This window comes from Buceros rhinoceros, unplaced genomic scaffold, assembly GCF_000710305.1.
Source record: "Buceros rhinoceros silvestris isolate BGI_N320 unplaced genomic scaffold, ASM71030v1 scaffold3998, whole genome shotgun sequence".
NCBI lineage: Eukaryota > Metazoa > Chordata > Aves > Bucerotiformes > Bucerotidae > Buceros > Buceros rhinoceros.
The window spans coordinates 89148-101533 of NW_010427409.1; the positions used below are offsets into that span (position 1 = coordinate 89148).

A 12386-nucleotide genomic window follows, 5' to 3' on the forward strand; every position below is an offset into this window, starting at 1 on the left:
TAACATGGAAAACTTCACTCACAAGCTAACCCTGCTCAATTAAAGCATCCCCCTTTTAGCCATCAACTGTCTTTAAAGATGTGGCAACACTGGCTCTGATTCAGGATGCCTGTGTAACTATTCTGGGTGTATTATAAAGCCAGGGCCTGCTGACCACAGGGTGAAGTTGCCTTCCCAGCAGACAGCTTCAGAAAGGGCTAATTTGCCTTTTAACTCTTCGAGAGGAAATGTTCTTCTTTTATTATTATGTTTTCCATGCACCTTCTCTCCCTTCTTCTAAGCTGTTGCCTTACATTTCTGTCTATCTGTGACTCCATTATCGCAGGATTTCTGCTGTGAGATGAGAAGGAACGGGGAAGCCACTGACAGTCATTTTACCTTTCCAAATAGGAGTGGTCCTTCAGACAGATAGAAAACTCTTATATCTGACTCTGCTGACCTACCCCACCTTCATCTCCTGTGCTCTAAACTTTTCTTGCCCCACCTTTCCTATCTCCTGTTTCTCATTTCTACACATTTGTTTTGCAATATAGACCGGAAATGGGCTGTAAGCAATAAAGACCAGGATGGGTCCTCCCAGCAGCCAGTTCTCTAACTGTAACTAACCCTGCAACTGAATATCCGGTTTTGCCACTGGCAGCCTGCTGATGCTCAGCATGGAAAGATGGTTGGGGTAGCTGCTTTCCTAAGGGATGCTATAATATTCTAAAAAAAAAAAAAAATATTTACTGCAGTTTGGTCCTGAGGAGCATCTGGTGTTATCATTAGTATAGATCCACCTTGATGAGCATTACAGGGTTCAGTTCCCAGTCCAAAAGAACTTATAGCTTAAACATCCTGTTCCAAACATTTCTTTATGCTATTAATGTTTCTTCATGAGCAGTTTGAGGCAAGAGAACAGTACAAGAACACAGAATAAACTAAAGGTTTGAGAACCTTTTATGTTTTTCCTTTTGGAGGCTGGATCAGGGGGTGTCTGTCTTCTTTCTTTTAGATTGATTCATGTTTTATTCTGTGTTCACTTCAAGCATCTGTATTTGTGAAAGTTTTCTAAGGAGAGTAATATATTAATACATCTGGGTTTTAAAAACAGCTATAGTATGCTAGACTGCGATGTGAAAATTACCCCACACTATGTAAACACTGAAGATCCCATATATTCTTCAGGTTTACCTTGTTTCCAGCCATATGAAAACCTACCGCCACACTCTGGCTGAGACTTCACATACACAATCCGTTCAGTGTTATACTAAGAGGCATAGATATAAACTAGGTGCTTTTAATATTTTGAAACAGTCCTTTTAAGGTTGGAGAAAACTTTGAGTGCAACTCTAAATGATGGGATCATTTCTGCAATAAGCCATAGGCTAGCCAATATATTTCGGGTTTATTGTGTAACATGACCAATTACATAAATTTATGCTTTCAGCTGATATTGTTATAAAGAAAATATTTACTTTATTTAAGGTTTAAAACTCTCATCTCATCTAAATCCCCTCTTCTCTAAATCTACCACGCATTTACTGAGCGTGTGTTAGACCTCCAGGAAAAGTTGTACATACTTAAGTAATTGAACAATTAGAAATAAATTATTTCCAGGCGTGACTCATGTTTTATTTAGGATAAGCATAAAAAGTATAACTTGTTTTTTTCCAGAGAGCTGAGGAAGCTTTGCTATAATGCATCTTATATTTTTTAAGTTTAGTCTTACTCTGTTTCTGGAAACATGATTATTCTTCCTGAGGGAAGGGAGAGAACGACAAAGCATAAGGGAAAAATGCGTAGGATACCTTCCAGTTCCTTGCAGGACATCTCTATCTTGACTAATTAAGACGTGTCTTAATCTCAGTGACTGAATAGCAGCTCCACAAAGGAGAAAGGGAGGAAGGCAGCTAATCTTTCCCATGACTCACACACACAGGCTCATACTCCTGCACGTGGTGGCACTGAAGACAGAGGGGATGGTGCCTCGGCTCAGACTTCAGCCCTTCTCCTGCAGAGCCGAAGAATGAAGCTCTCCCTCAGCCACTGACCGGAGCTGCCTCAGTCATGGCCATGGCCAGGGACAAGGCACGTGGGGCTGGTGGCCCTGCTCTGGATGACAAGGCCACCCACTGGAACAGAGGCTGTCCCACTCTAGCCCGACAGGCAGAGGAAGGTGTCCCGTGGTGGGATGCCTGAGCCCTGCAAACAGGCATGCACTAAGCAGCTGCACATTCCTCCCCCGCTTATAGGAAGCTAAAGCTATAGTTGGAATAAGTGCTTCCCTGAATTGTATTGATCTTTTAAAATTTTTTTTCTTTTCACTGCAATTTAGTCATCTTTGCCAGGGCAAAGACTTGCAGGCAATGATTTCTTTACATCCTGTGAACTTTGGATGGGATTCAGCTCATTTAGCCCTAAAAGGCGAAAGTGCTCTGTCCTGTTGGAGCTCAGTCGTTTTGCTCCCTTCTGTCTGTGATTTACAGAGAGATGACACTTCCAGAAAGGGGCTCACCCCACCTATCCTAGGAATCTGCCTTAAAATAGCATTATTCATTGTCACTTTCTTCCTCGTGGCCCTCCCTCAGATGAGTATAGGTTAGGAGCTTGACTTCTAGGATGTTAAAGGTAAATGAGGTGGGAACTGGCTGCATACTTCTGGCAGCCCAACTACAAAGAGCTGCTACCTCCCGCTGCTTTGGGTTGCTTTTTCATTTCCTCATTTTCTGGGATTTGCGATTCGCTTGCTGTCCTCTTTTTTTGAGCGTCCAATGAATTGTACTTCTTAGTAAGTCTTACTAAGGCAGGCATGGTTGCACTGTATAAAACGACTGCTGGCATTAGAAGGGTGTGAGAGCCGGCAGGTAGCCAACAGCAAATCTGACCCCTACAGTGAACCCAGCCATGGAGGACTAGATGTAACAGCTCTTCCCATTAGGTCATGAGAACATCTTATAAAAGCACAAGCAACACCTGAATTTATTGTACTATCTAATGTCAGAGCTTGTGATGCCTTTCATTCCTGATTTCGTTACACACAGTTTGGGCATGGAATTAATACGAGGAAAAACTTTCTATTGGAGCAGTTAGGAAGAGACAAAACAGTGTTTTAAAATCATCATCATGTAATTTGTTTCCATTGTAAAGAATCCAAGTATCAATTCACAGCTGGTTTAAATGCAGCTTTTTGTGTTGTATGGATGGGACAAAGATCTCACTTGCAGAACATATTGTGCTTTTCAGATCATGATCTCTTCCATTAAATTGTTTTCAGTATCTTTATCTTCATATCCTTTACAGTTATTTTTGCTTGGATTTAACTTTCAACTTCAGTGTTTTCAATTGTGATTTAAAATCATTAAATATTTATGTTCCTTTAATTTGTTAGAGAATCTTCTAAATCTGTTCCAGGTATTGAGACATTTGGTTTTGCATTTCACTTGCCAAGTAAAGCAATGAAATTTAATTTAAAAACCCCATTTGTTCTGTGAATGTGGATTAAAAAAAAAAATCTATGTGAAATTCAAAAGCATGTTATAGAAGTATTTCACAGGTTTTGTTATTTTGCTATTTAGCTAACCACATATTTATGAAACCATACCGAAAGTGTACTTCTGTATTTAGTCACAATCAGAGATTTAATCTTCAGGCCCTGAGAGGTAATTGAATATTTTCTCCAGGCTTATTTGGAAATCCAAACTTAAATTTATAGAGCTTGATGGCTGCATCATTTCATTTTTCTGCTGATGACATCCTCTATTGTCAGAAAGGTTTAAAATGGAAGCACTGCTGTGGCAACTTTGTCTCGTAAATTTACTCTCCTGTCATGAAGGTGCACATTCAGCACTTTAACACATCCCATCTTGTCTCAAGCCTTCATCTGTGAACTTTTGAATCAAGGACCCTCTTTTTGTCCTGTAGTGTACTGTAGAGTTCATGGTGAAAATTCCTCAAAGCTAATAACAATCACTATAAAAAGGACAAAGGCATGGAGACACAATCAAAGCTGATGATAGTATTCCCCACATATTGCCAGTGTGCTCTGTTTGCTCTACCATCTTACACCATCCTCCTTACTGCGTTCCACTGCAGCCTGCCTGCTTATGGGGGACAAAGGCTGTGTGTTTTATTGCTGAAAGAATGTATTTTAGAGTCAAGGGTCTCTTTGCACCGTATTTGTAGAACCACTCCTGTTTAAAGAAAAACATCATTGATCCAAGTGCCCTCAGAAAAGCTCATGTGTTGTAGCACATTGGGAAACGTCTTAAAAATCACTTCCCCTAGTATCCGGTTCACTTGCGCAAGAGAGTGTTCTTACTTGCTCCGCTGCAGTCACGGACCACTGGAATTAGTTTAATTTCTGATTATAGTGTAAAATGTGAAGAAAAAAGTCAAACACACACACACAAAAGATAAGCAGGTAGAGCAGGTCTGGAGATCATGGAGGGAGCCGAGAAAGACAGTGAAGGACATTGTTAAATTCTTGGCCCAATAAGTATGCCTATAAGATGCAGGAGGAGACACCCAAGTTTGTTTTGGTTATGACCAGAAGTAATATAACGGCTCAGCATGTCAAGGCAAGGCTTGCTGTAGCATTTCTTGCAAAAAATATATTTAAATAACCCAAACAAACCATTATGTTGATATAGCTACCCTTTTTTCATGCACAACAAGGAAGCGTGTCCCTGAGACCAACCAGTCAGTTGTGGAGTTTGGAGTGCTAACCTGGGAATCCCAGCATGGCCCCTGTTGGATTCGGTAGATACAGTCAGTAAGATTGTCATAGCACAGATAAGTAGGAAACTTTTGACTTGGGAAAGCTGTCATTTATACTGAATTCTTAATCCCCCAAAAGTTTCTTTCATTCCTTCACAAGCCATCTCTAGCAAACAGTAATATATTTCTGTACTCATAACTGCTGCAACGTGTAATTTAATTAATTGAAATTCTACTGTGTGATTGCAGAAAATCTACTTAGCTTGATATTAGCTGCAAGAGCAGTAAGGCAGGTTTTTGTACGCAGTATTTTGTACAGAGTTTTCTTCTTTTCAACCAGAGGATGATAGCCAGTGTTGCATATTTCTGCAATTGGTGGTAAGATATATAAACAAAAACATCACATGAAGAGTAAATACTTCAGAATCTATGGTGGTTTTTGCTCGGAGTTAGTAAGAAACTTGCCACTACATATTTACATAGTTCATATGTTATGTCATAGTTCATAGATATTTTTATTTCACTGGAAAATGCAATGTATATGCAGATATTGAAGCAGAAATTTAGTAGCAAGTATTAAGACTTTTCTTCAGATTTTTAAAAGCTTTTTTTGGGAACTTTTAGGAGCGAAATTCATTGGAACTTTTCCCATTCCGGACACCTATAACCCAGATGATGACAAAATCTACTTCTTTTTCCGAGAAATATCACAGGATAGTGGCACATCTGACAAGACAATCCTTTCCCGAGTTGGAAGAGTTTGTAAGGTGAGGACTCTTTTTATTTTATTTAAAGAAAAAAAAATGCTTGGTTTGTTTCTATGAGAAATCCATTCCCCCCTTCATATCAGAAGGCAATATTGTTCTTAGCAAATGTGCCATCATAGCAATTTTTCTGAACATAGATTGTTAATGCCCTCTGAATTTTACTCATCTGATAATTAGACTTGGTGTCGACTGTGAACCTCTTTTTAAAAAGCTAAAATACTTATAAATTATAATCCTGTGTCTACACAATAATGTATTGACCTTCAGATATGCAATGGTGACCTGCTTTGTTTCATAAGCTTTCAGTGAGGATTGATTTGTCAAAGTGTACACAATGGCAAGATACTTGGGGTTTTGTGGAGGGTGCCCGCTGAATGGAGAGATACACAAACCCATCCCTTCAGCCTAGCTCAGTACATCATTCCTGGGCATTACTGAAAGTTGGGGTCAGTCATTTGTTTCTGCACAGTCCTGATAAGCTGTTGGGGTGAGGGGAAGATAAAGATGTATATAGTTTCTGAGCTACGCCCACATCTGCCAGAGGTTTCCTCTGCTGGGAAGAAGTGCAGTCCTTGACCTGTTGACCAGGAGGAACCTGGCCCTAGATCTGCTGCAGTATATAAAAAGTTTCATTGGTTGTTTCCCGACCTCCTTAAAACGATCACTCCCTTCACTTTCTCTTTCCTTATACTTGATTTTGCCCCTTGTGAAAGATTTGTGCCCCTGTGGTTGCCATAATGCATACTCAGTCTGTAATGAGCTGCTCTCTTTCTGAAGAAGCATCTCTGTCAAGGGCAGAAGCCTCCTCAGGCTCCTTCATGTTCATGCATATGAAGACAGCAGTCAGCGCACAGTTTGCTGTTTACCAGTCTGCTGGTTTTGTTAAGGTCTTCTTGCCACTGCAGCAGAAAGGTCTAATGATTTCTGTGTCAGGCATACTCTCTCTCCACTCCTTTGTCCTGTAATACTGTAAGAACAGAAGCAGTCACTGTAAGTGTAATTCTGTCCTTAGTTCTTCAGTGAATCCAGGTACCCAGGAATCACTGATAAAAGTCAGGAAAATGGGACTTGAAAATTGCTGTCATATGAGTAAATATAACCTTTGAGCAAATGTTTCTCTTGTGATGAACTAGATATCAGCAACACCACCACAGCAACCACAGGTACATTTCTGTGATATTTTGGTCATAGCCTTGCATTTACTTGCATTTTCTGAGCAATATGACTCCGTTGCAGTGAAAATTATCTTCTTAAGAAGTTAGAGTTTGTGATTTGCAGTACAATATGTCTAGGAGAAGAGCATCCACTCAGCTAATGGACGCACACTGGAAAACAAAGAGTGAACACATGTATATGAACATGTGAATCTACAACTGCTCTGCGGTCCAGCAAACTCCTAACTGCAATAGGGATTTTGTGGCCACAGACTTTTCACACTTCTGTCCTTGACCTAAAATGTTAAGAAAACAAAAAACTCATAAATCAGTTCTCTAGTAGGTTTTAAGCCAGACGAAAGAGTGGATAATCTTTAGTTGGGTATTTCACAGCAGCGTGATTAATGGCAGAATGGAAATGCAAACATGTATGATTTGCTGCTAGATGTGGCATTTGCTGATTATGAGAAAGCACTTAATGCATTAGGAGAAATTGGTAGACAACATTTTCAAGCCAGGGCAAGTGAGAGATTATAGTAAACTAAGATATATTAGCTAGAGTTGTCTAGCATCCTTTACCTAGAGAAAAGAGGAGATAAGATATCATAATAAAAGCAATGTATTGTAAGGAAATCCTAACAACCATGCGTAATTGTACCTCAAATTAGACTGAATTTGTAGAGTAATCATGTTAACAGGAAAAAATGTCTTGAATTTTATTTTTAATAGTCAAAGCAAAAAATAGAAACTGATAAGTGATGTGATTACAAATGTTTGTTTTGCACTGTCTTCTTTATTTGCTGAGCTCTTCCCAGTGGATGCAGAATTCTCATGAAAATTCAGACTTCTGGTTTTTTTGTACTTTTGTCTTGCTTACCTGCAAATAATAATTAAAAAAAAAGAAAATTGTTACAATGTAAGTAGAATTTTTATGGGTATTTAATATAAGTGAAAATATGCAAATAGACTCCTTTGATATGGACTAAGATCCTCTGAATCTGTGCTTCGGTATGAAACATTGCTGAGCTTAATTCTGTCTGACAAAATGGGATCAATGTCTTTGGCTGCAACAGTTGATAACATAACAATTTCTACCTGCACCCTCTAATTAATGTGACCTGTACTGCGTGAAGTTAAGCCTTTGCCTTCTTCCCCTAGCAATCAGAGAATAACAGAGGATGGGAGGAGCCCAGCAACTTTTGAAATCATTTGTTTGGTGTAAACATGGATTTTTTCTACTAGAACTCAATTGCTCTCTACCTTATTGTGCCTTAGGGCTCCTGTACATTAATGCCAGGGACACATGCTGAAATTAGAATCGGCTTTGTTTTTAATAAGGAGGTTAGTCAATGCAGCCTATTCTTGGGCTAATTTTCAATGGCTCAACAATATGGTCTCTCTCTGATCCTTCCCCTTAGGGAAAATCTTCTCTGGAAAGCTTTCTCTTTTCCCAGCTACTTTCAGACTGAGAAGATTACAACTCTTGCTGGAGGCTCTTTGCCCAGAGTCAAACAGCTGTCTCTTGTCCTGTACATAAGACCGTACTTACCGGCTCGAAGCAGGCAGCCACTGTGGCACTAAAGAGCACTAATTTAAGATTTACGTCATCTACATTCTGTATATCACGGGGGGATATCAGTATGAATTGGGAGGAAGTGCTTTCAACAGTCACTTTCAGAACCAGTTATGTAATTTATCATGGCAAACGGCATTTCCTATTGTTGGTTTGAGGAAGGCAGAGAAAGAGTCATTGATCTAATCTCTAATACCTGATACTGCTTATGGTATGTTCCTACTCACACCAAGTCTGATCCGTTGTGTTGTTTGCTTTCTTTTCAAGTAAGGTCATCAGTAAAAAGAAAAAAAAAACCTTTTAAAGTATAGACAGAGATTTTAAAAACAAAAAAACCCAAACATACACAGGTACACATATATATATTATACAATCACAAAAGCCTTAGCTTCTTAAGGGCATGGACCCCATGGACCCACGCATTTCTATTTCTAGAAACACAAGCAGAAGCTTTTACAGCTACGTTGTCTTCAAGCCCATGCTGCTGACCCAGGTTGCATCAGCTAAAGACATGACACAGTCGTTACACACTGAGCCAGATTGTGATAAAAAAATTGCAGCATCCATGAACTGTGCCCGCCGCAGTCAAGTAACAAGTCAGCTGTGTTTCAGTATATATACATACCTACCACAAAATGATGACAGGGTTGTAATTCTTTTTAAGGGCAGCCTCACATATACACAAATATAACTCTAGAAAAGACCCAGGTTTCTCTCCTATTTCCTCCTCTCAAAGTGAGAAATGAAAATCCTGATTTACAGGAGTTCACAGAAAGATTTTGGAGAGGGAGAAAGGTTGTTGGTGTTTTTGTTTGTTTGTTTTCTGGATAAAACCACATTTTTTCATAGTTACAACCTCATTCTATTGGAATGGAGTGGGAATTAGCCAGAAGCAGTAGTGTCTCTGCTGCAGTATGAAAATCCTGTTTATTATTACAGCAGTTTGCATTTGCTGTGTTACAAGCTTCTCGTTTACGGTTTTGGTGATGTACTGCAAAAGTTACGGCATGCAGTCTTAGAGACTGATTTCCATGACCTCACGTGCTAAGAAATCAGACTTTGGCCCCTGATACTTTCCCATATGTCCCAAAGTGTTCAGAATCCAGAAGTGGCCTTTGTTCTAGTGGAAACAAGTGAGGTCTTTGTCGTCTTTTTTTTTTGGTATGCCATTTTGCCCTCATATATACCACACTGTACCTGGGGACGAGAGTATAGCAATTAGGCACAGCCCTCTTGGTTAAACTGTACTTTCTAAATACACCGGAATGTAATCATTTTAAGAGCTCCTGAGTCGAGAGCCCAGGACACACCCTGCATTCCACCTTCGGGTAATGTGATTTATTTCCAAAGCATGAACATGAGCAAAGTTCAAGGCTACGACCTTGCCTCCTGTCTGGTGCTTTAAGGCAATGTGTTTTCCCAGAATGGCAGGAGGGAACTATTCCTCCGTGACTCTGAGTCCAGGGACTCTGGTGGGCTCTGCCATGGGGCTGCTTATGTAAAAGTTAGGAGGTGTTTTTCTTGTCCTGCAAATAGTCTAGCCATGCCTCTACTGTGACTAGGGATAACTGGATCATTAACATTCTTTGTATTTCTGTATCTAGTGGAATGCATCACTGTGTAGATAATTGATCTATCTCCAAAACCATTTGAGTTGTCCGCATAATGTTTTACCGTTCAGCTGCATTAGCTCGGGTCCCGGAAGCGAAATAGCCATGTTAACATGTTCTCAGCAGGGCTAATTAGCCTGGGCTCAGAGCCACGCTCGTGCAGCTATCCTGCTTCCAGTTCTGGAGGCAACTCATTCCAGGCAGATTTAACTTACATGCTTTCTTTGTCACCGTAATATTGCCTAGCCACAATGCTAACCATGGGTAATGGGTTCAGGGGAGTTTGGGGTATTTTGTTTGTTTGTTTTAATTTCTCTATGATAAGGATTAAAACCACCTCAAAAACATCATCCTCAGGAAAACATTGGCTCTCATTTGCCTGTTGAGCATCTTTGCAGCAGTGGATCTTTCAGCAGCCAGTTCCTCTTGGACTTCCAGATTTGTTATTTATATATTATGTGCCATTTGAAAGTTTTCAAATTATGTAGAAAAGCAGATGCTCATCAAGATGATTTCATTCTAAGGGCTGGTGTGTTGGAGACAGTCCAGTTCCATATCATATCTGCTTCTAACTGTGATGAATTAAGAGATATAACATGAGGCTTTGTCAGGTCTTTTGGACCAACTTTCCTTATTGGCAAGAGTACCGGCATGAGTAGAGGAAGTTTTGTATATTTTTGTCCCTCATGGGTGTGTTTCGACAATTTAATTGGTGGGGTTTTTTTGAGGGTGGGAAATTGTGATTTGCAGAGGAGGCAAAAATATGTAAGTTATGCTTATATGCAGAGAGGTGTGATTGACTTTTACTGAGCCTTGGGGAAAATGAGAAAGAAAATGTTATGTTAAGATAGAGCTTTAAAAACTGGATTATGGAAATGCAGCTGCACGACCTCTGAAACAAACTCTGGAAATCATCCTAGTTGCCAGAGAGACTGATTGCAGAAGACACTGTCAATAACCCACTGGCTTAGAAGTGGGAAGCCTGCAGAGTTAATTGAAGTGGAGTTCCTATGTCTAATCCAAAGTCCTTGACTTCAGAGTGCTTTGATTCAGGTCTTCAAATATCTCTAAGAGTAGCAAATAATGACTTTGTGATTTTGGAAGTTTTCTAATGTGATAAAATTTACTTTTTGAATTTTTTTCCCTATTTTTCCACTTAATATGAAAATGTACCACAGTTTACAGGTCAGGCTTTGCTGTTATTGATTGAATACATTGTTGTAAATACAGATGTTTTAGAATGTGAGATTCTAGAGGACTCTGTAAGATGTTGACCTACCTTTGTTTTTTCATCTCATGCTTTTCCAGCTCTCAACCTGTGGTTCTTAACACTCTGGTCACACTGTCCCACACTAGTGACTTTAGGCGCTTGTATGTATCCAAGCAAGGAAAGTAATTATCAGGCACTCTCTTCAATCAATACAGACAGATGACTATTTTTTAAAGGAAGACTCCTTCCATCTTCAACCCAAATCACTCTTTGAAGGACATTAACTTCCACTGACTATAAAGGGAGCTTTGCCCTACTGAGTCCCTGGAATGTGAAATTCAAGGCATTATTATTTAAGAATGTGAAATTCAGGCAAAAGCAGGCCTATTTATTCAGAAAGAAATCAGCCTATCCCAGTGCTGTATCTCACACTGCTTCAGTTTCTCAATGCTCTGAATGCATTCAAACCATGTAAGTTCTGACCTTCTATTTGATATGACATTAACTGCATGATCCATGTAATCACTCAACCTGCCTGTAGCTTCATGATTAAAAATGCTACTTTTCATAACCTGTAGGTTTTGTGCTTTGGGTTTGTTTTTCTGGTGGTTTGGTTTTTTTTTTTTCTGTCTTTATATATCTTTTCTATGTATTTATATCATATAATTTATATTAAGTACATGTGAATGTTTAGATGAGAGACCAGTAAAGGCAAGTCAGACACATGGGAATAAACTGTTAACAAATTATATTCAAAATTTAAGACAGATTTTCCTGAGAACCCCTGAACATATTTTATTAGTTCAGCCATCAGCCTTTGCTCACTTCACATTTCCATTGAAGTTGGAGTGAGCAGTCTAGTGATGGTTATAATAGAGTATATCTGCTTTGTAGCCGCCTTGTGGTAAAATGTTATTAATTTTTTTTTTTGTCCCAAATCATGTTCAAACTTGCTGTTTTGATCTCCCTGTCTTTACCTGAGCCTGTTAGTTTCTGGGGGGTTTTTTTGTTTGTTTTTCATGCTTAGTAACAGTCCAGAATTTTTCATTGCTTTATTTTCTGGTTTGGTTTTGGGGGTTTTTTTCCGGATTTTCCAGTTTGGTTTTCAACCAAAGATAATTCAGCAGACATCTTTGGATGTGAGGTTTAAATACTTTCCAAAATAAAAATCAACATTTTCCGTAGTGAACCAAACAGTTACGCATGCTTAAGCTGAGTACACAGCCATTCTGAATGAAATAACAACAAATCTGCTTGAGGAGCAGGAACTCAGCTAACAGCTGCTTCTCTCGTCGTGGTTCAGAGAGAGGGCTTTTCCACAGCAGATGTAGCCTACAGTCTTGTAGTTTTTGCTATGGTTGTGATAAGACACTC

The 12386-nt window shown here is 39.4% G+C and overlaps 1 protein-coding gene across 1 annotated transcript in view; it reads left to right on the forward strand.

The window, feature by feature from the left end:
- The window catches only part of LOC104498497 (semaphorin-3D-like), a gene marked incomplete at its 3' end in the record, with an annotated part of 62668 nt that overhangs the window by 43504 nt on the left and 6778 nt on the right, over positions 1-12386 (forward strand). The window contains exon 7 of the mRNA XM_010141886.1: positions 5323-5465. Coding sequence (XP_010140188.1) covers positions 5323-5465 — 143 coding nt within the window. The remainder of the gene's footprint in view (positions 1-5322; positions 5466-12386) is intronic.